This window comes from Nansenia antarctica (assembly GCF_963989245.1).
Source record: "Nansenia antarctica genome assembly, chromosome: 2".
NCBI classification, from domain to species: Eukaryota; Metazoa; Chordata; class Actinopteri; order Argentiniformes; family Microstomatidae; genus Nansenia; species Nansenia antarctica.
Window position 1 is genome coordinate 61,424,068 of NC_137675.1, and position 24,985 is coordinate 61,449,052.

The 24,985-nt window shown below is 46.1% G+C and overlaps 2 protein-coding genes across 3 annotated transcripts in view; both read right to left on the reverse strand.

Annotated features, from left to right (window-relative positions):
- crebbpb (CREB binding lysine acetyltransferase b) overlaps positions 1-11,439 on the reverse strand; it is a gene marked incomplete at its 5' end in the record, with an annotated part of 64,795 nt that extends 53,356 nt beyond the window's left edge. For both annotated transcript variants that reach the window (XM_080524311.1, XM_080524312.1), the window contains one exon: positions 11,352-11,439. In XM_080524311.1, the coding sequence (XP_080380437.1) occupies positions 11,352-11,439 (88 nt within the window). The remainder of the gene's footprint in view (positions 1-11,351) is intronic.
- A 4,961-nt stretch (positions 11,440-16,400) lies between these two features.
- Positions 16,401-24,985, reverse strand: part of LOC308150399 (adenylate cyclase 9) — a gene marked incomplete at both ends in the record, with an annotated part of 35,224 nt that continues 26,639 nt past the window's right edge. Inside the window, 8 exons of the mRNA XM_080523238.1 lie at positions 16,401-17,766; positions 18,297-18,439; positions 18,870-19,029; positions 20,048-20,253; positions 21,614-21,716; positions 22,002-22,282; positions 22,495-22,605; positions 24,494-24,678. Coding sequence (XP_080379364.1) covers positions 16,401-17,766; positions 18,297-18,439; positions 18,870-19,029; positions 20,048-20,253; positions 21,614-21,716; positions 22,002-22,282; positions 22,495-22,605; positions 24,494-24,678 — 2,555 coding nt within the window. The remainder of the gene's footprint in view (positions 17,767-18,296; positions 18,440-18,869; positions 19,030-20,047; positions 20,254-21,613; positions 21,717-22,001; positions 22,283-22,494; positions 22,606-24,493; positions 24,679-24,985) is intronic.

The window sequence follows — 24,985 nt, forward strand, 5'->3', positions numbered from 1 at the left end:
CATGTATTGAGCTAGAGTTCAATTACTTTATTGAAACAATCTACCGCCATAGTCCATAGCCTGTTGTTAAACCTATTTGATGTAGCAAAGCCTTTTTTATTTATATTATTTATTATTTTTTATTAATACTTATTCATTTTGCACATGTACTGTATATGTATAGGCCTGGCTGATTTAGAAAACATAAAATAAAATGTGCAAAATAAATCTTTATTTTTATTTTTTTATTTGTATCCGATTAATCTGAAAAATAATCGGCAGATTAATCGATTATCAAAATACACTAGTGGACCGATATACCAAATATAGTGTGAAGAACTAGGGGGGGGGGGGGGGTAAGATAAGGGGGGGGGAAATCAGGACAGACACTTATTTTGTTTGGTGTAATAATGTGAGTTTTTCATGTGTACTGTACTGTTTTGCAATAAATAATTGATTACGGTACAAAAAATATATATACACTAGTGGACCGTGGCGGTTTTCGGTTTGCTGCATTTCATTCAAAGTCAGAGGTCGAGTTGGTCTGGAAGGCAGTTGCTTCTTGTTCAAATGTTTGTTCATGGCGAGTGGAGTTCAGAACATGGCAACAGTTTGAGGAAGCCCTGGATTGCTACAAATCTGCATCGTTGGCATTGAATACAGCGATGAGGGAACAAAAACAGTGAACAAAAACGCGTGTCGCAGAAAGGCTTCACGTGTGTCGTATATGCGCATAATATATATGGGCTACAGCTGGTACAGCTGTCATGGCTAAAGTGCATTTTTACTTTAATTTCTTCCTCTCCTATACCAGTCGTCAAGCCTAATGGTGCTTTTCCACTACAGGGCTAGCCCGGGTCGACCCAGGCTGGCCTGCTTCTTTGGCGCTTTTCCATTTGTCGGCCTGGGTCGGGTCGGGTCGGTTCTTTAGCTACCCTTCGCGAGCAGGAACCTTTTTGCGAGCCGGTACCTTTTTGCCAGGCTGCGTGTGACGTGTGACGCTGCACACCGTTGATTGGTCAATGGAAATCGTCACAACATCGTCATCGTATGTTTTCACAGTACACCACTAACCGCCATTTTTAAATCTCACAACAGCGTTGAACAGCAGAGACTACTACTTCTTACTGTTCTTACTGTTCTTACTATTCAGTGTGTTCAGCATGCTATTGTGATCATGGAGAATTTTTGTTTGGAATTATAACCCATTGTGACGCGGAGATATTCAGCCTTAAGCGACGGGTCCCCCCCCCCCGATGAGCGTTTTACGATGTACCATAAATCTGCTTTGCTTATTCTATCTCGTTAACGGTACATGACTAAGACTCCATTCGAATTTCAGTGTGTTCAGCATGCTATTGTGATCATGGAGAATTTTAGTTTGGAATTATAACCCATTGTGACGCGGAGATATTCGGCCGTAAGTGACGGGTCCCCCCCCCCCCCCCGCTGCTGCTCGCAGCACCGCTTCCTGGTTGACGACTCCCGTTGACAGCGGGGGGAGAGAAAAGTTCTACCCGGGAATTCGCTCCTAGCTGTGTCGACTGTGATAGGAGTGTCGTATCGACACCATTCAAATGGTTTTGGATTCCCTGTCCTCTCCCCTATCCGGACACGTTTGAATTGTTATCCTAACCCACGGTAAATCACAGTTATTAACCCGCAAAGGGTGCCTCCGGGCACCGTCTTTGCCCGTGAATAACACCGGCTATGAAGGTGGTACAAACACAATACTCCTTTGCTAACTTCACCATCGGTATACGTTCATTTTGAGCCCTTAACCACCGCGCTGACACCCCGAGAAGATATGCTTTTAACCGTAAACTCAATGAACCGGGAGTTCACCCGCTGCTGCCTGCAGCACCGCGCCTGCTGGTTGAAACTCCCGTTGACAGCGGGGGGAGAGAAAAGTTCTACCCGGGAATTCGCTCCGCGCTGTGTCGACCGTGATAAGAGTGTCGTATCGACACCATTCAAATGGTTTCAGATTTCCTGTCCTCTCCCCTCTCGGGACACGTTTGAATTTTTACCGTAACCCACGGTAAACCACAGTTATTAACCCGCAAAGGGTGCCTCCGGGCACCGTGTTTGTCCGTGAATAACACCGGCTAGGAAGGTGGTAAAAAGACAAGACTATGCTGGCTAACTCCACCATCGGTATACGGTCATTTTGAGCCCTGAACCACCGTGGTGCCACCCCGAGAAGTGAACCGGGAGTAAACTCAATGAACCAGGAGTTCAACATGCATCAAGTGCTTATATTCACTACGAGCAGTGTCGACATCGATCAGGCAGTAGCCATCTCATATGCTCAACATAACAATGATACTACAGTGAGCTAAAGTAGTAGCCATCTGATATGCTCAACATAACAATGATACTACAGTGAGCTAAAGTAGTAGCCATCACATATGCTCAACATAAAAATGATATTACAGTTCATAAAGCAGACAAGTGAAGGCAGTGGTTTTAAGGGTTTAAAAAACATGACTTTATTATGTGTACATATCCCTCTCTCTCTTTCTCTTCAAAAAACCACGGTTAATAATATACCACATGCCGAGGAAAAAGTATACGATAGCTTCAAGTTCCTCCATGTTGCTATTGTTGTGGCTGTGTTGTGTCTCGTGAAAATATACGTCACCACCATGGCGCGCTGTTATGACGCGTAACTCCGCCTACTATCTCCTACTCCTCCTACTCGTTCCTGGTCTCTTGTGTATAGTGGAAAACGTCTCGTACCCAGAACTGTTCAAAAGCGTGCTGAGGCGAGCCGTGCCGTGGCACTTTTACATTTGTATCGGCAGCTGGTGAAACCGAAAACCACTCGCATCCATGAAACAGCTATAAATAGCTCTCAAACTTTTTCTTGCCAAAATGTCATATTTTCTGGTTTTTTCATAACACGCAACTTGAAGTTTGAAGTGCCCACTCAATGCAATAAACAACAGTTTACGGATCATTAAATATGTATACTTTGTGGAATGGATTCATTGTTCTCGTTTGCCGTAGGCTACTGTAAGTGATACATGGCTTGTAAACATAGTTTCATTTTAGGACGTGTTCAAAAGCAAGGAGTGTGTGAACAGTCTAGACCAGGGGTCTCCAACCTTTTTTCATCCGAGAGCTATTTTGAAAAACTGTAAGTGGCCGAGAGCTACTCATATCTTATTACTTACATTCATTCACGTAACGTATCAAAACACTCAGAAATTCTTCACTAGCATGCTCTGTTTCAAATGTCAATGTGTAAGCTCACTATAGTACTAGCAGTATATTCTGTATCCATATATCAATGTATCACATCACCTCCATTCACATATGAAAAGCTTATAATTGTATGGTCCACATGTGTGTAATAAGTGCATTCACCTTTTCTAGTCTTTTCAGTCAGAAAACATTTTAATTTATTTTTTTGTCTCTTTAAAAAAAAAAAAAAAGTGCATTCACTCATTCCTACACTTGAGATGAATGTCACTGCATGGAGTCTACAAGAGTCGTGTATGCTGGAGTGTATCCACTTAGGTTCACTCTTATAGAGTCATTTAAATGCTCATCTGTCAGTCTTGTTCAGGAGTAGTAGATTTCATTACATTTATATCGGAAAATCTGTAAATATGCCATTATGGTATTACCATGAAGCCCAATTCTAGCAAAATAAGAAAGATTGTATATCTACTTTAAGTAAAAATAATAAAGTGCCTCCAGTTAGCTCTTTAGCTGGCAAGTGTGCAAGCAGACTAGCTCATCTCATCACCTCTGAGCTAGCTAGCTAGTTCTTTGACACCATGGAACTATAATCACACTAGTCATACTAATAACAACCTTACTCTGTTAGAACACTCAGCAAGTATATTTGCTAACGTTTCAACGTGCTTACTTTCATCTGTAGACATCTCACCCTGCAAAAACTCTTGCGTCTCACGCACGCACACTTAAGCAAAAAATATATATTCTCCAGCGCTGGTACAGCGCGAAGCGAAGTGTGGAGATAGGTCTGGCTATGCGAGACTACTGGCGGACTAATGTTACCAACGAGCTCATGGGCTTGCCACTCGCTGTATAAGCTACACTGCCTTGCTAACACCGAACTCTGCTTTAGCTCAGTTGCTAACTTTACCTCAGACACAGTAGTAGTCTACACTACAACGGTAGCAATTTGATTGACAGCTGATCTAATTGTTTTGTGTTGGAGGGGGGGGGGAACTCAGTAAGGGATTGAAATTGGAAAAGGTTTCCAGGGTGAATTTATTTGTTGTCGTTTTTTTGGGGAAGGCTGCATCTTTTTTACCGGTAGCTTGCGAGCGACGTGTTGGAGACCCATGTTTTAAAGGGACCTTCATGGTAAATAGTTATATTTTTAGAACTTGCCCTACGGGCGACTCGCGCGGTCTCTGCGGGCGACCAGGTGCCCACGGGCACCGTGTTGGCTACCCCTGGTCTAGACCTTTGTTAGCCACTAGCTGTTAGCAGCATTTGTTGTTTCCGGTTTTATTACAGCCAGTAATAAATAAGTAATATTAACCCAATATGTGCCTGAGGTCTAACAACATTCAAATTAGTCTAACTTAGTCATATTTTTTTCAGATTTCAATGTATGACACATCAACTTAAAGCAAATGGTTTATCAAAACACTGGCTGGTGTCACGTTTATTTATTTATTTTACATTTGAAAGTGTTTTTTGTTGATATATATTTGTATTTGTTTATATTATACAACAGTTAGTTCCGACCAAGTAATTTGATTGGATTTGATTGGACAAGAGGCATTCCATGAGTGCTGATATACAGTATAACAGCACTGGGACTTTTAACTTTATGTATCACTCCCCCGCACAGATGTTCTACTAAATTACCGTTAATTAGACTACATTGTTCGTGTTCAGGTTACTAGGCAACAGTCCATTTGAAGTTCAGTTGCGGAACTATTTTTTGTTTATTTTTATGATTAAATAAACAAACAAATCATAATCTGTTGTCGCTTATTACTGTTAACTAATAAATCGCGCTGTAGAACTGTTGTATAAAAGCAATATCACACGAGAGGGAGTGCTGTTTTACTGAATATCAGCACGGCTGTGATCGTCTTCGGTACTTGACCTGCGGCCTCGTACCTACGACCGAATCACAGCCGCGCTGATATTCAGTATAACAGCATTCCCTCTCGTGTGATATTGCTTAAATATACCAGTCATATTCTGGAATGACTAAATGTTAAAGTTCCATAAGTATAGGCCTAAGCAAAATAAAGTAACAGTTTGTAAATAAATAGTAGCATTTATTTTCTCCTTACACACCAAAACACGTACCGAAACCGAACCGAAACCGTGACCCAAAAACCGAGGTTCATACCGAACCGTGGACCAACTGAACCGTTGCACCCCTAGTAAACATGCCCCCCCCCCATGAATGACATAGTGCCTCCTTGTGTGAATTGGTGACAATTAGACTGAAAACAAGAATGTGCAGTAATTGTAATTATTTGATTCATTATCAGTCTTGCTTCTTACAGAAGATGATTTGAGGTAGGCTCAAAAGTTACCGGCGCTTCTAACACCTATCTGATTCATTTCCAAGGATTTCACAGTATTATTATTTGAAAACAGTCAATTGGCCAAAAGGTCAGGCCTGAGGTGCGCTCTCCTCTAATCTCCTCTATGCACCCTATTTCGGTGTGTTTGTTAATGATAACAAACTATCACTTTAGCCGCACCATCACAAGATGAATCTGCGTCACCTCGAAACTCAAGAACTACACAATCTCTATGGCAAGACGCATCATTCACCCAAGTTATCACAACCGTCCCTATTCTCAGCCGGGAGAACGGGACGTGAAACTGTTATTATGGCTGCACAGTGCACACTAGGGTGGAGCTTTTTTTTTTTTTTTAAGGAAACGTGGATGTGGGTGGTGGGTGGTCCCCTGTTCAATGCATGATGACAAGGCAACTTTACAATTCTGAACCTGTAACCTGCTCCGTGCTGTGGCCGTCACACACCGACCGTAAGTTACACAAGTGTCTGCAGGAGTTAGTTTGCACAATCATGCGTCACGCCTTATTATCTCCGACTGCGCTGCGGAGCTTGAAAGGGTACTCGTTAAGAACCAGTTGATCCACGTCATGACACCCGAGGCCTTGTTATGACTGACAGCCGTCACACGGTGAAGCGTAGGCTAACGCTCTATCACAGGACACTGAGGACAGGGTCTGATCTGCGCAGGAGGAGCCACCCTGCACAGTGGAGGACTCCTGCTCCGAGCGCGGGGAGCATTCTTGTGGCTGGCTGGGCCTTCGGGAGGAATGAACTCTTGAGTGCAGACAGAGTAAACAACACACACACCAACACACACACACACACACACACACACACACACACTAATGAGGCCTACAGTTCAAATCACACACCCATGCCAAGGTCCTACACGTGAGGGCGTGCGTGCGAGTGCCTAAAAAGGTTTCAACAGCGCGACCGCAGCCACACGCCCAGCGCAGCGTCTGGCCTGTCACAACCTCCTCCCTCTTTCTTAACGGGAGTGCCTGAACCCTCAGGTTGCCAGATTGGAAAGGGACAGTGTTGACTTGACATTTACTGGCTGTTTAGGGGTTACGGAGCTACAATCATAGTAGCTCCTTAGCTCTTTAAAGGCTTCAAACTAAGCAGAGATTTTACTCCATTCCGCTATATCAATTAGTGTCGTTGAATTGTAAAAACATTTTTTTAAAAGAATAAAGTTCTTCTATAAAGGACGCATCAGGCTTAATCTTTAAGAGCAAGCACCTGCGCCTCTGACAACTTTCCTAACATACAGCATTTCGTTGATAGAGTGAGAGCATGTAAGAGAAGTGTGTGTGCGTGTATTTGGGCACGAGAGAGAGACCGAGAGAGAGAAAAGCATTCAGATTCCACCACTCAAGGTGGCTGACAACCATAGTGGAATTACTTCACCATAAAAGCGAGGCAGCAAAGCGCCCTGTGAGCAGGACATGAAAGGAAGAGAGAACACTTGAATCAATCACGAAAAAAGGGAAAAACTATAATCCTGTGACTCCGTCGCTCTCTCAAGATCCGTCTCCCAGCGCTCTGGAAGAGTGATGATGATTCACCCGCTTTTAAAACCGGCGGAGATGAAAATCCTCTATTAGACACACTCCAACCTGAGAGGTGATAACAGGCTCGGGCGTGCGGGCGGACCCGCCTGGCCTGGAGCGGCCTGGGCCGAGAGCGGGGGTCAGAGACGCTCCTCTCTCTCCCGGCTTCGTGATAACTCGATGCCAGTGCCCGTCATCTACCTCTGCCTCGCCTACCGACGAAGATCCTGACTGCGGCTGACGGCGGCGGCGCGCCGAGAGAAGAAAAAGGCGGCAATGGTGGCGCTAATGGGAGAGATAAGATTTTAAAAGGGCGAGACGACACACACAAACACGCCAGAATGTAGCGTGCAGCTGCCATTGTCACCACAGCAGCATACGCTTGAAAGGCCAATTAGCCGCTGGCGGGCGTGGGACAGTGGGTAGCTCTGAGATAACACCCCCGCCCCCCCACCTCCCAAGGCACACAGCCTTTTCTGGGCTCCCCCTTGAATGGATCAAGAGATAAAAAATGCTGCGTTAGAGAGACCAGTCACCAACATTCGGGGACACACACACACGACTATGTTCTCACCGTCCTCAAACACTACTACAACTCTCGGGAGATCCCAGATTCAGAAGCACTGGGTCTCTCCTTGGAGACTAGGGAATATCGATTCAGTCAATATCTCTATTATGTTCTCATTTCAAATACAAAAATGCAGGACAAAAAGTCCCCCCCCCACCAAACTGCCGACTTCAGAAGAAAACAATTAAAATGACATTGTGAATGAACATCAGGGCTGAATCTGCGTGTGTCTAACCCACAGCTAAGAGATAATGAGTCACGGATGGAGAGAGACGCCGCAGGAGAACCGACCTCACCAGTCTGGGATGTTTAATGCCAAGTTTTCGAACGCGTGAGGTCCGATACCACATTTGTTTGTTCATCTTTGATTGGAGAGACTGGTGTAAAGAAGGGGGAAAAAACGCTAATATGCCGCTTTTATAAAGAGGTGTGATGACTTCAAGATGTGGAGAATTAGTGGCCGCGCTGCACTTGTAAATCCAGCCTGCAGTCATTTGCTGCTTTGCCTTTATGAAACCACAACCGTTCAGGGAGAGGGGAGAAATCAAGAGACACGGCTAAAGCTGCCTGTGAGAGGGCGTCAGAGGAGGAGAGAGGTGAAAGTGTTTTATTCAGCTGTTACAGACAGAGACACAGACACACAGAGTTTTAAATTAAAACGCCCTGCTGGTAGCAGAATCCTGCCAGTTTCACATGGGAGAGTATTAGTAACCCTGTGGACCGGAGGGCTGCTCACAGAGAATGAGAGACAGCGAGGAGGGGACACAGGGAGGGCCAGGTGCCGATGGGGTTGCTGCTCCACTCCTGTCTGGGGAGGGGGGGGAGTGGGAGACAGTGGTACTCTGCCCCCTTCTAAATCAGTTCCGCTTCAGCCAAGACATTAACCCGCACAGCGAGCGCACCGCCTGTGACTGTGCCCCTGAAGCTGGTTGAAGGCAGCGTTTTTACGCTTGACTGTATTTTGTCTGTACACTAAATGCTAACATGGCTGGAATAATGGTCACCCAAGGGCTGGGGCCCATTCACACAGCCCAAGCAGAAGGGGGACACCCACTAGGTAAGCGGTGTGCCTGAACGCTGGTGCCCATTTGTCAGGGCATAGATACTTCCACTAGGCTAGATAGAAATTAAAAAACAAACCAAACGCTGGCTCGTAGGCAAAACATGTGAGACCATAACGCCATAACAACATTAACCTGTCACACATCGACAGCAGGGGGAGGGTGGGGTGGGGCGAGGAGCATGTTTTCTGTCTGTCACAGTCATAACGGACAGGCTATCCCCCTGGGAAACGTGACTTGAGCCAAGCCCATAAAGATCTGTGCTTTTGTGGCTCCGCAGCTTAGCCCAACCCTTTACTATAAGCCTGGCTGTAAGTGTGAGGGAGTGGGCGTTTACTGTTGAGCAGGGATTTGCTTTGCTGCACAATTTGAGATGTTACAGAGTCACGGGAAGATACAGGTGGATAATTTCCTTCAGCCAGCAAAACCTGTGAAAATAGAACAGTGCAGTCCTCTCTTCTTCTCTCTCCAAACACACACACACACAGGCCTATATTCATCTTCGACATTACCTCTTCCATTTGCTCCTCATTACTCCCTTGGGCATAAGTCTCACTGTCCAATAGGGTGAGGACTGAGCACGAGTGGGAATAACATGAGAGACGGAGGGGAGAAAGGAGGATGTATTAAAAAAATCGTTTTCCGTCGCAGGTTTGCCTGAGGAATTTCCGGGAATTAGGGTTTTTATCCAACCCAAACACTATCCTGCCTTCTCCAATACGGTGGTTAAATCTTTGCAGTGTACTTCCAGAAGTTCAAAGGGAGCGGGTCTGCACTGTGCCGTGCTAGATGCGTGTCTATGTGTGGGGGGGGGGGGCTGCTGGGCTATTAAAGAAGATGGGTGTGTGTGTGTGTGTGTGTGTGTGTGGTTGCTGAGGCAGAGAGACAGCGCGCCTGGCAGCTGAGGAGACATGTAGTGTCAAGGCTGCTTTATTGCCCAGCGACAGCTACTGTCACCCCATTGAGAGATGAGCTACACTTGCTAAGGACTGGGGCCTGTCAGTGTGCAAGAGATACTGCAGCAGAGGAGAGAAAGAAGAACAATGAATCCCGACGGCCCCAAGCTGTTTGTAAACAGTTGCCAGACACTTCCGAGGGGCATTCCATCAACATCGGTAAAGGAAAATCTAGGTTTATTTTGAGTCTTGCAAGACTTAAGATCTAAGCCTAGATTTTCTTTTGGCAACACTGATGGAATACCCCCCTGGTCTCTGTAGCAGTGAACATTGAGCCATGGATGAAGCTTTGTGTAAGGCCTACTTTCTTTGTAAGGTGATAATTGTTATCCCAAAATTGGCTCATTAAGATGGAAGTGGCCTGCATTTTCTTTTCACCCAGTGTGTGTGATACTAAAGAATCCGTGATAGTAATTCTCCTGCACAAAATGAACCCAACCATTCTTACCACAGATCTTCAATGGACGTGTGCGCATCGCACTCTCCCGCTAAACTTCAAACCAAATTCCTGGATAGATAAGTGCTAACTGATGGGTCAAAAATAAGATAATCTGATACCGAACCTCTCTGAACTTTGAAGTCATTGATTCCAATGACCCCCCCCCCCCCCTGCAGTCATAAACTATCTTGTCCTGGCGTGGACATTAGACACCGGCAGCTGGTCCTGAGGCAGTCACACTGGCCTCCCCTCTCCCCTGGGTCTCAGCATGCAGCAATCCTTATGGGATAATATAGGCTTAGTACCATCCTCTGCCACAGCAGACCTAGGTGGGCTTCGTCAACAGGCCTGCTACCTGAATGCCTTTTTCCCCCCGACCCAAGACGGCCTGGCTGCCCCCATCCTGAACCACTATTGGAGAAGCACTACTCCCCTCACTTGAGTTAACAACACCAAGGAACATTAGGGTCAGTTCAGTCTTGTGAAAACAGCCAGTGAGTGTTCTACATCATTTAGGCTCAATCTGAGTGTGGCACACAGACCTCGGAACAGATGTGCAAGAGGGTGGTAGATAGCTGACATAATATCACACGATGCAAACCACAAAATATGACAGATGTGAAATGCCATGTTAAATGATGGGATCTTGCGGACAGGCAATGGAAAGTTGTTTTTGCAGGTTTGCGAGTGGGTATGACGTGGTCCCCCGGGCAAGGTTTAGATGCTCTTCTGGTAGCCCCTACTTTCTCTGGCGGAAACCAAGCATGAGCTGCGTTGTGTTGTGGTCTGCGAGGTTGGCTTTATGGGCAGCAGGAGAGCTGGGAGTGCGAGTGCAAAGCTGGTCAGGCCCAACGCATCAAAATAGTTGGCATCTTTGTATGAATAGTCCAATACGGTTTATATAGTTTGTAGCATCCATGAACACCAATAATAACAAAACACGTTTCCCATGGTGTAGCGATCTAGTTCACATTGAGACTGGAGGCAACACATCAGCATCCTACAGTAAACTCCAGTGCACCAGCAGTAGGCTGTATCAGTAGCAGGGTGAGAGATCTGGAGATGGGTGACTATCCAGTGGAATATCACCACGCGCTGCTATTTTGCAGGACTGACAATGAATGAAAGTTCCAGGTGAAGCACGAGAACGAACCTAGTCAACAATTAGTGCACCGTAATGGCAGCACAAAAGTATCCGTTTTAGTCCAAACAAAGCTCATATAATTGCAACCCGGATTCCGATAGGCCCTCCTTACCTGGTCCATCAGATGCTGAGAGAGCAGGTGAATTCAGCTTCGGTCGCTTTGCGTTTGGAGGTCCGACGTCCAGCAAATTCTCAGCCATGATTCTGATCGGTAATGATGATTACTAAATAAAGATGCAAAACGAAACAGGATTCCTCCCAACTCGAGAAAAACTACTGACAGCAATCAACCTGTAAGTTTTGACTAACACACCCCGTAAAGGGGTAATTAACTAGCTTGCTAGCTAGCTGGCTAGCCAGCCGAGTAGGATGTTTCAACAGAAAGGCAACAGCGCCACGCTTCGCCGTCGACAATCACCCCATGATAATCCAACACCCAACACCCACATAATTATCCTCAATAATTTGGCCAAAAAATTCTTTCAGTTCAAGAAAAATAAATTAAAAATAGTCCAAAAGAATATACAAACTGGAATTAAGTCCTTTTCTCCATATACATCGCTAATTTCCCATCTTTAAAGGACGCATTTTTTCGTGGTCCAAACGAACACCATTAAATTCCATGTTCGCCTCCATTAAAAAGAACAAAATTCCAAAAATATTTTTCATGCAACGATTTATTTTTCTCGACACTGTCCCCCGGTAAATCCATCCGTCAGGAGCGGAGAGCTACCGAGAGAAGCGGCGCTCTCTGAAGGGGAAATCAAATATACGAGGGGCTTTGAAGACGACAAAAACCGCTCCAATCCTCGTTTGTTTACAATAATTATCTTCGAACGAATAAATACTTCGATTTTCTGCAGAATAAAGCCGTTTGAGCACGGTCTAAATGGCTCGTATCGGTATAAAAAAACATGATCTCCCGAAATCCTGATTCTGAGCCGCGTCAAGATGGCGGCTGTTGATTCCTCCGATACAAAAAAAGTTTTTTTCTTTCCAGCTAGACTGTGGGGGGGAGGGGCTGTGCAATCACGCCCTTACGCAAACCTATGTCCCACCGTGCGTCATGTGGACGTACATGAACTAGCCTCTAGGGGTGGAATAACCCCCCAAATTACTAGTATCTGAAAATGAAGAACTGAACTATTCTTCAACAATCTCTCAACTTGGAAATCAATTATCATAGCACTCTCAACCCTGAATTGTGTTACAGAATGTACTGTAAATGAGAAATAATTATGGTTGCTTGTAGGCTATGCACCAACTATAGATAGGGCCATTATAGGTTCCATGAATTGGCCTATAATTATTTGTTTCAACTTCTGGAGCCAATCAACAAATCATACATGCACTGAATAAATGTGTTGTTTGTATGTCTGCAAACAGTCTGGTATGCATTCAAACAGGACAATCTAAACACATCTCCCAAAAACTCACTTTATTTGTTTGTTTTAACCTTCATTTGCAGACCCCTCCAAAAAGACTGAAGACAGTCTGAAGGAGGCCAAAGATTTACCTGCCAGAACCTGACTGTACAGTAATATGAACTGGGGACCAAACAGAAATCTAGCGGTTGCTTTCCCTTTGTGTGATGATGGGGAAGATGTCCAAATTCAGCACACAATCCCTCTGAGGTTAAAGCAATCTTCTACAAACACACTCATACAGTTACACAAACAGTCATACAGGTACGTACATAAATGCATGCAACCAAACAGGACACAGATACAGTATAATTTGAATGTTGTTTTTAACACCTTTTCCCCCTTATATCTCCCCCTATTAACAATGTCATAAGCTGGCACATGCACATGTATAAATAATAATAATAAAAATAAATGCTCATACAATATAAATGCATATGTACATACAGAGTGGGTGCATTGTGCAAATGTATACATATCAGAACAGTGAGTATATAAATGACCATCATCAATGTGCACAACAATAAATAGCAAATGAAAGCGGGAGATAAGGCAAAACATGATTAATGACACTCTTTGGCATCAAAAACAGTTCCAATGTGCCATTCAGTTAGTTCATCCAATTTAGTTAACAACTACATTGTGAAAAACATAATCTCAATTCCACCAACCAAGGTATTTTTATTTATTTTTTGCAGTGAAGGCAAGTTAGTTAAAAAAAAAAAAAAATCCACCACTTGAGAAAGAATAGAATGGAACTAACTATTGTTTTCCCTTTGTTTCCTAAGAGGCCATGTACAGTATTAATCCAGCAACATATCAGGACACCATGTGTTAATAAACAGAACAAATAAATACATTTCTCAAAAGTCTCCAAAATGTTAACATGTCTGCACTTTATCCTGCACACCTGTGTCTAAGACCTCAATTAAGCAGGTTCTCCTTGCTAGAGACATCGCAAGATTACACTATACTAGTTTTCTGATATTTTTGGGTTTTCCTTTATTGTAATACATAGAAACTGGGCAGGTTACAAGGGTTGTGTGCTCATAGTTGCTAATGATGTTCTTTCACTTTTGTGGATTATTGCACTTAAAGTGACTTTGCCCCATTTGAGCAACTCTACAGAATACAATGTCATCTAGCCAAAACAATAGTGTCTCTTTTTTTTTTGTCAATGTGGTAGTTGCATACCAAAATGTGGCAACAAACTGCAATAACACAATAATATCAATCAATCTGAATGTTTGAATTGAAATGATTGCTCAGAATGTTATGTATAAGAAAAGGCACAGCTCAAATTCATATAAAAAGAGAACAATTTGCATGAGAAAAATAAACATCCATCTACAACATGTAAGCTTTACAAATGTACAAAAGCTGTACAAAAAAAGAACAGTTTTGAGAAACAAAAAATGTTATATTCAGAGTTGATAAGGAAAGGATATTCATACATGACTAAAAAGGCACTCGCAAACCTTTGCAGTACACACAAGGAACCATAGTAAAACAAATACTCACTACGAAAGAGAAACTTTAAGTGCTGCAGTTGAAATATTTTGCACTTTAAACCAAAATGGTTGCTTGGATACATCTTCTCCATAATTTGACCTCAACATTTTAGCTTTGAATCCTTTACAAAAAGTATTATACTCATTCATTTCTGGATTGATAGTCATTACACAGAAAGCATACATGTTTTTAGGGTTTCACATCAGTCTTTGAGGACACCTGCCTGTCTGTGTTGAAAAGTAATATAAGACACTACGGTGGGAATAATATTTTTTCCCTTGCTAGCACACAACCCTTTTACTAAAACAAAGAGAAAGACACAACAAATACTTCTCTACAGACAATTGTAGTAGGAAGATGCACTATACAGTTGATCACAACCATTTCCCTCAATAAATCATCTCAAATAATGAATAATACTTACCGTTCACAACAAAGTAAAGTAAAAGAGCAACAACAACTTAATCCAAAGTCTGAAAATAAGTAGTAGTGATTGAATACAGAACATGCTAACCTTGGTAGGTGTCACAAGTTACATCAGGAACTTCCTTAAATCCAGTATCTTACAGGATCAAGTGCCAACAGCATTAACAAATGAGAAATCAGGTGTATTCAGCTTGCATTCATTTCCCTAAAAAGTCTTCAGTCATTGCAGAAAATGAGTGAGTCTTTGGACTGACTAATCAAGTATTTAAAACTCAAGTCAGCCATGAAATATCAGGACTGAATGGCAAAGCTTTAGGTGGGATCAGCACAGCCCTTAAGATACAATTTTTGTTCAGCTGTGGCTTCCCTTATATCTCTTGACTTACATTTGCAAGTGATCTTGACTTATCCCCAATCTAAAAGGGCCAATCTGTATGCAAATGTATCTGTTCCCACTACCACAGGATGTCATCTAATGATTTCAGGTTTAAGTTTGTTCGCTAAATGTACAAGAAGCAGGCACAGCTAAAGAGGCTCTAAAGATACAGTTCCCAGTGACTACAATTGCCATTCCCATAAGAAGAGAAGCCTATGACTGGGAGGCTGTAACGTCATCTAACATGTGGAGCTAAAAGTTAGCTTAGTTCGTTGAATTGTGGGGCGATCATGCTAGTGTAGCTGAGGCTAAGATTCCACAGCGCAATGTGAGACAAAGGTCCTAACCAGGGCTGGGAAAAAGCTGCCACATCAGCAAGAGGGATTTCATTATGTCTTGATTACAGTCCAGACCTCTTAGTCATCCTCCAGTTTCATCAGTTACAGAATGGCACCTCTCTCCAGGACACTGTGGACGGCAGTTAACACTGCAGACGCTTGCACACTCACTCGCACACCCACACACACACACACGCACACGCGCACACACACACACACACACACACACGTTTGTTTGTCTGAGAGCATTGTGCAAGGCCTGTGCTTTTCTGAGACAATGTCTGTTTTTCATTGTGAACATCAGAACAATTTAGAGAGCCAGAGAGGTAATGTCCTCAGGTTGTGCCGGAACTTGAGGCTGTGTAACTTATTCTCTAATCTAAACATTATTATCTTCTCCTTCCCTTTGTAACCCAGAATTCCCGGCTGACGGTGGCATTTTTTTACTTTCCATTTCTTGATTGTTGCTCCGAGAAGAAGTCAAAAGCAATAATAATAATAATGTGACTACACAGACCAAAACAAAGACACATCATAACAAGACAAAAGCTTTTGCCTTAAATGTACCGGTATATGAATCTTGCAGTTTTCTAGATTTTTCTTTCCCTTTAGGTATCTTCCTCGTCCCCTATCTAGAACTGCTTTGTCTACACATTATGCTAAAGGCACTTAATCAAACGTCCGATGAAAAACAAAGTCAGACAAAAAGACGAAGAAAAAACGCGAAAAGTCAAGAAATATAAAGGTGAGAATCACGTAGACCATAGGACACAATGGGATCTGTAACAAATGAGAGAATGTTTGCTCACCCCTCTCTCCATTACTGCCCTCTGTCTTACTTTCAACCCTTAATGCGATCCACACAATGCCCTGCACTTCCAATGTCAGCCCAAAGACATGAAAAGTGAAAGAAAACAGAGGGCCCAGAGGCTGGTTGCTGCCAGCATTCCTGGGTTTCCTCTATACTCTCCTCAGGCCTCTGTGCTGGGACTACAAACATGCCTTTCATCGTAAAAACTACAACCGGCAGGAACACAAGACAGCTTAAAGGGTAGAAGGCTAATGAAAAAGTGCTTAGATACATTTTACAGTCTGGTTAGCTCGCCAATGTCGTCGTTCTCCACCTCTTTGTCTTTCTCCGTTTCCCTCCCTGATGCGGTCGTCGTAGCATTCTGGGCGGGATTTGTCTGGACGGGGACGGACGCCACAGGGTTAGGTTGATTGCCGTTTTCTAAAGGAGAAACACTCAGACTAGTGACGGGCAGAGATGCCAGGCCGGCATGGGACGAGGAGCGTCTGGCAGTAGTCTCTGGCGTAGGACCTCTCTCCCGACTGTCCGACCTGTTTCCGGACTCTACCGTCCCTTTGCCATGTCCCAGGAGGCCAGTGGCCACCCCAGGGCTGGTGGACCTAGTAGCGCTACTGGGCACAGCAGCAGCAGAAGTGGTCGCTGCTGCAGGCACCATGTTGGCGATCTCATCGGTCGGGGAGCGGCCGATGCTGCCGTCCACCTGCACCCGGATCTCCGGGGAGACAGAGAGCTGGTACTGAGGCACTGGGCCGCTGTCGGCACACTTGGGGAACAGGAAGGTCTTCATCTGACCCTTGCCCTTGACGTTGACGGTGCCGCGGTAGTCAAAGTCGTAGTCCATGCCGCTGAGCACGCAGTAGCTCTCCTCGCTCACCTGGACGCGGCACTCCACGCCCGTGGTGTCCATGCGGCTGGCGATGTTGACCGTGTCGCCCCAGATGTCGTACAGCAGCTTGGTGGTGCCGATCACCCCCGCCGTCAGGGGGCCGTGGTTGAAGCCGATGCGCAGCTTGAACTTGAAGCCCAGCATGTTCTTGTTGAAGTCGTCCACCACGTGCATCATCTCCAGGGCGAAGTCAAACAGAGCCCGCAGGTGGGCGTGGGGGTAGCCGGCTTCCCCGCACTGCTGCGCGTTCAGCCCGGACGCCGCCATGTACGAGGCGCCGATGGTCTTGATCTTCTCGATGTTGGTGAAGGGCGGCTTGCGCAGCAGCTCGTCAAAGTCACCGATGAGCTCGTTGAGGACGCGGTAGCACTCCTTCCCGCCCTCGTAGCTCTCCTCGTAGAACTCGCTGAAGTTGACGATGCTGGCGAAGATGACGGCCACGTTGTCGTGGTTCTTGGAGTAGCTCTGGGTGACCTTCAGCTGCTCGGCCACGTGGATGGGGATGATGTTCCGCAGCAGCCAGTCGGCCTGGTCGCGCATGTTCTGGATCTTGATGCGGTGTTGGTCGGCCTCCACGTTGCCGTGGTAATGGAGGCGGTAGCTGACCTCGAACTCGCGGTTGAGGAACCAGACGAGGAGGAGGAGCAGGAAGAAGGCCACGCACGCCTCTGGGCCCAGCAGGTCCTGGGGGCGGGGCACCGGTTCTGGCTCTGCAGGCGTGTCAATCACACTGCTGTTGGTCTGGTCACTGGCCCTGGAGGAGAGGTAAAGAGAGAATAAGGGACGGGAGGCAAGGGAGAGAGGGAGGATGGACAGGGAGGGGAAGGGACAAGGATGGCGAGAGAAAAATCTAAGGTGTGAATGGTGATGCATACAGAGAATCCTGGCGGGCTATATCAGAGGAACATTGATGTTCTCATTCTACTCACCAGAAATATAAACTGTTGGCAGCACTGGAAGACAAAAGGAAACAACATGCAGAAGTTACTGATACAGTTATACAAGGACGTGCAGCAGACAAGTCGAAAAAAACTGAAGGTTCCCTATTCAGAATTGTGCTCATGTCCAACTCATTGCTTTGGGTTGAAAAAAAACTTGCACTAAACATGATCCAAGTCATCATCTTTCAGTGTCAAAACATCAGTGACCTCTGTGTGGCTGCATTCCTGGCATGGAGCCTGAGTTGCCCCCGTGCAAAGTGCTTTGAGACCGAATGTAGAGTGTTTTGTGTTGTGTAAAGTGTCTTGTATTCATTGATTATGATGTGTTGTGACAGTCTCTGACCTGCCGGGGGGGCTAAAGAGCAGGGCGAGCAGCACCAGTCCCACCATGGTGGCCAAGGCTGAGCGCATCCAGCAACTCAGCTGACAGAAGTTACAGTACTGGATGATGGCGATGATGACAGCACAGCAGGTGAACATGGTGAACTAGGACACAGACAGGGAAGCAAACACCAAGTGAATAAAATACCGTAGAATAGGTTGACAGAATAGACACACACACAGACACACACACAGACACACACACACACACACACACACACACACACACACTCGAAATCAACCAACGTTACTTTTGAGAAGGCAGATATCTTTCCTCTCCTTGGTAATAGGGGATTTAAATACCTGCCCTTTTGTATACATGACTACAGTGTTTACCATAAACTGTAACTGGCCTAATTTGTCCCCCCAAAATCACATAACAAACCGAAAGTATTCTTCACACTTTTTAAAATGTTTTAATATGTGGTCCATCCGCCACAGTCTCACAAAATATTGTGGGAAACACTGTGATTTTACTGTTTCTATTCCGTTCATGTATTCCCCCAACAGCACCCTCCCTCCATCTCCAGCTCACCTGGATGGAGAGGTGCATGTCGCAGGTGACGTGTGAGAAGACAGACAGAGCAGGCAGAGACACCAGCACGGCCCCGACCAGGTGACGAGGGACCCAGCCGGAAATGGCCCTCAGCAGGGTCCTGGTGCAGCTCATCACATTATCCAGTTGGAACGCCACACTGAGGGCAAAGTGAAAAAACAAAGTTTCAACTGACAGGAGTGCCCGGTGCTATGGGTAAGTTGGAAAAGAAGAGAATGCACACCGCAGAAAACTTAGGTGAGGTGCTGGCGACAGAGCAGAATACTATTGTAAGTAAAGTAAAAGCCGCACACTCTAGTTCCAGATGCAAAAGTGATTGATGCAAAAGTAAATTATTTTAATTGACAACGGTTTCGGCCGTAGCCTTTGTCAAGTCTAACGTAAGACTTGACAAAGGCTACGGCCGAAACCGCTATGGGTAAGTTACCATATTGCTAATATACAAATGGAGTTCAATGCAGGTTTTGTTTATCTACTTATTTTACTTTAGTTGCAAACACTATGCCACTATCGATCAGCCGGAAAGAGACAATGATTTGTGAATGTATGCATTACATTAAAGCCAAAGAAAGAGATACAGATGTAACTCATTTTGACCAGCAACACATTTAGAAATGATCTTAACGAAATGTGGTTCCCTCTGTGCATTTGCCTGTTATCTTCCAATAATTACAGCATGCTCTCTAATTGTTGGGGGTACTGAATGAGCTTGCTGAGAGCTGTGTACAGGCCTGGTGAGATCTCTCTGAGGTACAGTTAAATAAATACAACCAGCGAGACGGACAAAGATTGACCTCCACTCCTGGGGATCCAACTGCAAAAACACCCAAGCATCATCATTCTCCTGCTGCAGTTCTTTTAGAACAAAACATGTTAGGAGAGGGGGCTAGGGGGAGACTTTGACCTGAGCATAAACTGCTCCCCCCTCAGTCATCTTCCCTAAGTTTCTCCCTCCCGCAAACTCCTCTCCGTATATCAAACACCTGAGTCTCCCTCTCCTTTCCTCCCTCCCCCATCACTCTGGCGGTATGGACAGCACCAAGGGCCCCTCTTTTCCTTCACTGCCCTCTCGCCTCCTTTCCAAAGCCCTCTACTTTTCCACTATCCCTCCCTAACGCTCCTCCCGTCTCCTCCCTCCTCCTCCCCACCTCTCTCACCGTACGGAGAGCACCAAGGCCAGTGTCTCCAGGAGGGCAGCGATGACTGCCAGTATGAGGGCGGGCGTGGGCAGGCTCTGGGTGAGCAGGGGTCTGAGGAAGCAGGCCAGGGACAGAGCCAGGAAGACCGAGCAGCACAGCAGCATGTCCAGGAAGGAGCTGAACGTGGGGCTGGCAAAGGTCTGCACTGCCGACGGAGTCTCCACCTGACAAACAGAGAGAGGGAGGGAGAGAGAAAGGAAGGGAAGGAGGGAGGGAGAGGGAGGGAGACCAGGAGAGAGAGGGAGAAAAAGGTTGATTGAGAGGTAGAGGAGGAAATGAAGAACAAGAAGTAGAGGGAAGGAAGGATGGGGAGAGAAGGAAAGGGAGGGATGTTGAAAGAAGGAGACAGAAAGAGGAATTTGACAGAGAGAGGACGAAGAGAAAGAGGGTTAGTCAGATGGTGAGTAGTAAGAGGAATTGAAGCAAAAAAAGAAAAAAAACTAATTTCATTAAATGTATCATAGGTTTAGTACAATAGATTAGTGAAGTTGTGAAATGTCAAATAAAAACTAATACCATCATAAACTAATTCATTATGAGTATCATGAATTACACTTAGAAATTTGACATTTAAAGCACTTTGAGCTGCAACGTTTGCAGGAAAGGTGCTATACAAATAAAAGTTATTACTATTATTATTTTAAAATTGCAAAATGTGATTCCATGGCTACACCAGCAGGGGGCAGTGCAAGCTAAAAGAGGAACCTTCAGTGAGGTCTTGCAGTGATTTCCCTTTGCCGCAGTCCTGACTGGTCATAGCGCAGTGCCTACAGGTTACTCAGACAAAACACAGACACACAGACACACAGACACACAGCCGGACAGGCGGATGGAGAAAACAGTGGCAGACATGCAATGATAGAGTGTTTTCACAGACAGCTTCAATGTCACATGCTCAGTGACACACTGATCACACAGACAGGCAGACAGACAGACAGGGACCCCCACCCCCAGGCAGACAGACAGAGACCCCCACCCCCAGGCAGACAGACAGGGACCCCCACCCCCAGGCAGACAGACAGAGACCCCCACCCCCAGGCAGACAGACAGAGACCCCCACCCCCAGGCAGACAGACAGAGACCCCCACCCCCAGGAAGACAGACAGGGAGAGACCCCCACCCCCAGGCAGACAGACAGGGAGAGACCCCCACCCCCAGGCAGACAGACAGGGACCCCCACCCCCAGGCAGACAGACAGAGGGACCCCCACCCCCAGGCAGACAGACAGAGGGACCCCCACCCCCAGGCAGACAGACAGAGGGACCCCCACCCCCAGGCAGACAGACAGAGGGACCCCCACCCCCAGGCAGACAGACAGAGGGACCCCCACCCCCAGGCAGACAGACAGAGGGACCCCCACCCTCAGGCAGACAGAGGGACCCCCACCCCCAGGCAGACAGAGGGACCCCCACCCCCAGGCAGACAGACAGGGACCCCCACCCCCAGGCAGACAGACAGAGGGACCCCCACCCCCAGGCAGACAGAGAGACCCCCACCCCCAGGCAGACAGACAGGGACCCCCACCTCCTCCTGGTAGCTGGTCCTGTAGGTGGACTCCAGGGTCTCGTCCAGGAAAGTGTGGCTCAGTTTATTGATGGGAGGCTTGGAGAAGTAATCCTTCATCAGACTTTAGGACAGACGGACATAGTATAGAATCAATACAAAACACAGACTTGGGTAGTCCTCCAAACCTCATCACGTCTAGGGCATAGTCCGTTTGGACTGATTGTTAGTTTGCTAACAGAAATGTACTACACAGAAACAGATACTTTCCATTCTACCATTCCACAAGACGAGCCGAATGTGCGTGTTCTAGAAGAACATTCCGTTTCCACCTTCAACACTACAGCGTAAAGGCCTTAGAATCCCTCCTCCCATTAACACCTGGTGCACACCCCAGGTTTCCTCTCACCTGTCCTCTTTGATGACATCCACAAAGTGGGCATCGCTCCTCTCTCTGAAGTTCTTGGAGCGCAGGGGGATGAGGGCGGAGTGGTCCATGCCCATGCCCATCCCCATGCCCATGCCCATGGCACCCCCACCCCACTTCTTCTCCTTCTCTTGCAGCATCTCACACAGCGACGTCTGGCTGTTGGTCAGGGGCTCCTCCAGACGAGGACTCAGCAGACCGTTCAGGGCCTTGGTGCTCCAGCCTACGGCGGCCTGGGAGGGACATCTGAGAGATGAGGTGTCCTGCTATAGGAAGGGTGGTAGGGGGGGTAAATGTAGAGAGAGGGGAGAGGGGAGAGGACAAGGGAGGGTTTCAAGCAGATGCCAGGTTCGGTAACTGAGACCACATTTTGATAACACGCATCACGTGGTAGGTCTGAGTTGAGGTTGGGTGAACTGGTGTTGGTTTGGGTTGGGTTGGTTCTGGTCCCAGGGACTAGAGTTCAGAAACCAACCTTGCTGATACTGGTCTTGTGGTCGTCATGGCAGCCGTTCTGCACCGCCCCTTCCTCCGGAACTTGATCCTCCCCTGGCACCAGAACCACACTGCAGGAGAGACAGGGAGACTGGAAAGAGAGAGAGAGAGAGATAAAAACACGATGAGTAAAGGTTGAGATGGAGGAGAGAGATAGAGACGGACAGAGGCAGTTGACCATAGAGAGAGAGAGAGAGAGAGAGAGAGAGAGAGAGATATAGAGAGAGGGGGCGAAACAGACGGACAGGGACAGACGGACAAAGAGACGGACAAAGAGAAATTATGGTCAAATGAAAATGATGGCCGTCCATTGTGAGAGAGATAGAATGACCGCACAGGCTCAGAACTCCACTAATTACAATCACAATGATAAGTGTTAAACTAATTTTCAATGTAACATTGGGCAACATAATCAGATTCAACGCAGACAATGCCAACAGCAATCACGGTTCCACTGAGAGACAGACCCCCGACGATAGAGGAGGGGATGGCCAGGCTGAAGATATTTGTTCCCATCCCATTCTCTCTCTCTCTCCCTCCACTCATCCATCTCTTCACAGAATGGACCGCGATAGATACAGTACAGGCCAAAAGTTTGGACACACCTTCTCATTCAATGCGTTTCCTTTATTTTCATGACTATTTGGTACATTGTAGATTCTCACTGAAGGCATCAAAACTATGAATGAACACATAGGAATTATGTATTTAACAATAAAGTGTGAAATAACTCTAAATATGTCTTATATTTTAGATTCCTCAAAGTAGCCACCCTTTGCTTTTTTGTTGTTAATAAAATATATAATAATAATATTTAATATAATGTGTTAATAATATATGTTATTATGTTATTATATATATATTTAATATTATTATTATATATTTTATTAACAACAACAAAGCAAAGGGTGGCTACTTTGAGGAATCTAAAATATAAGACATATTTAGAGTTATTTCACACTTTTTTGTTAAGTACATCATTCCACATGTGTTCATTCATAGTTTTGATGCCTTCAGTGAGAATCTACAATGTAAATAGTCATGAAAATAAAGGAAACACATTGAATGAGAAGGTGTGTCCAAACTGTTGGCCTGTACTGTAGGTACACTCGTATAACGACGACGCAAGGATGTTCAAGGTAGTGTGTAACATTGTGATCGCGCACACACACAGACACACGCACACGCACACGCACACTCACACACACACACACACACAGATACGCACGCACACGCACACAGGTCTCAGTGAAGATCATTGAAGCTCTCAGCTATGTGCTTATAAATATAAGCCGGATGAAAAGGCTTCAAAAGAGGAGTCATTAGCCAAGCTAGAGAGCCAGTGAAGGGCTTTCCTTTCCTTCTCTCCCTGCGTGAGTTATCTCATTAATGCACCAAGGACCTTGCCGCTTGCCCGCCTGTCCGCCCGGCCGCCCGCCACCCCCTCTCCTCTTCACTCCACATCCGCCTTTCATTAGTGAGACCCCCACAGCTAGGGTGTACTAGTGGCGATGTGGGGGGGGGGGGGGGGGGGTCTATAGTGTGCCGAAAGGGGGCTAATTGGGGTGCTTTAAAAGGCTGTGTGAACGTAAGGGATGTTATGTATTAATGAGTATGGTTAGCGGTAAAGACAGAGCTACAGTGAGCCTACATCAAACCTACAATGGGCTGTATGGGATACACATTCACCTTGAACTCAGAGGACGGCATTGGTACTGTGGGTGGATGAGCTCTGTGTTGGGGAGGATATTTTACTTCTACTGGAGCAAAACCGTTTCATCATCACCACCTAGGTCCCTTTTTTCAAATGAATTAAATCAGCCGTTCTTACTGTACAACCATCAATCTTCCACGATGGAAAACCCAGCATGCATTGCAGACTACCACAGAGATCTGAGCAGAGACACACCTCACCACCCTGTTGGTCTGTGGCCTCCCCCTACTACCCCCCCAGTCATGCCAGTGAGTCCCTGCCTCACCTTGGCCCTGTCCGGGGCCCCGTGCCCTTGAGGCAGGGTGCAGGCTGAGGCGGGGCCGTCGGGGGTGTGGTCCCGGGGCGTGGGGCTGCGGGAGTCCCCCAGGTCCAGCCCTGCCAGGCCCAGCTGGGAACAGCTACACTGGGAGTGGTCCACCTTCCTCCCTGAGATCAGGTAGGTCTTCAGGCCTGAGGACGAGACACACACACACACACACAACCACTTATAGACACATGTAGGCAACGCTACACACGCAACAGAGATGATGGACGTCAATGGCAAAGATTCAAACATTTCCAGTCAATCGCCAGCAGTTTGAGTCAGAGTGAGGCAGGACGTCTAATACTTGTTTCAAACTAGATTCGCCTCACTCTGACCCAAACTGCTGGTGATTGACTGGACTGCTTGTTTTTATCGCTGCCATTGACTTGTTAATGACACCCTGAATGTCCATTGAATCCAAATAACTACCAAAGTGAAGAATTTAAACTCCGC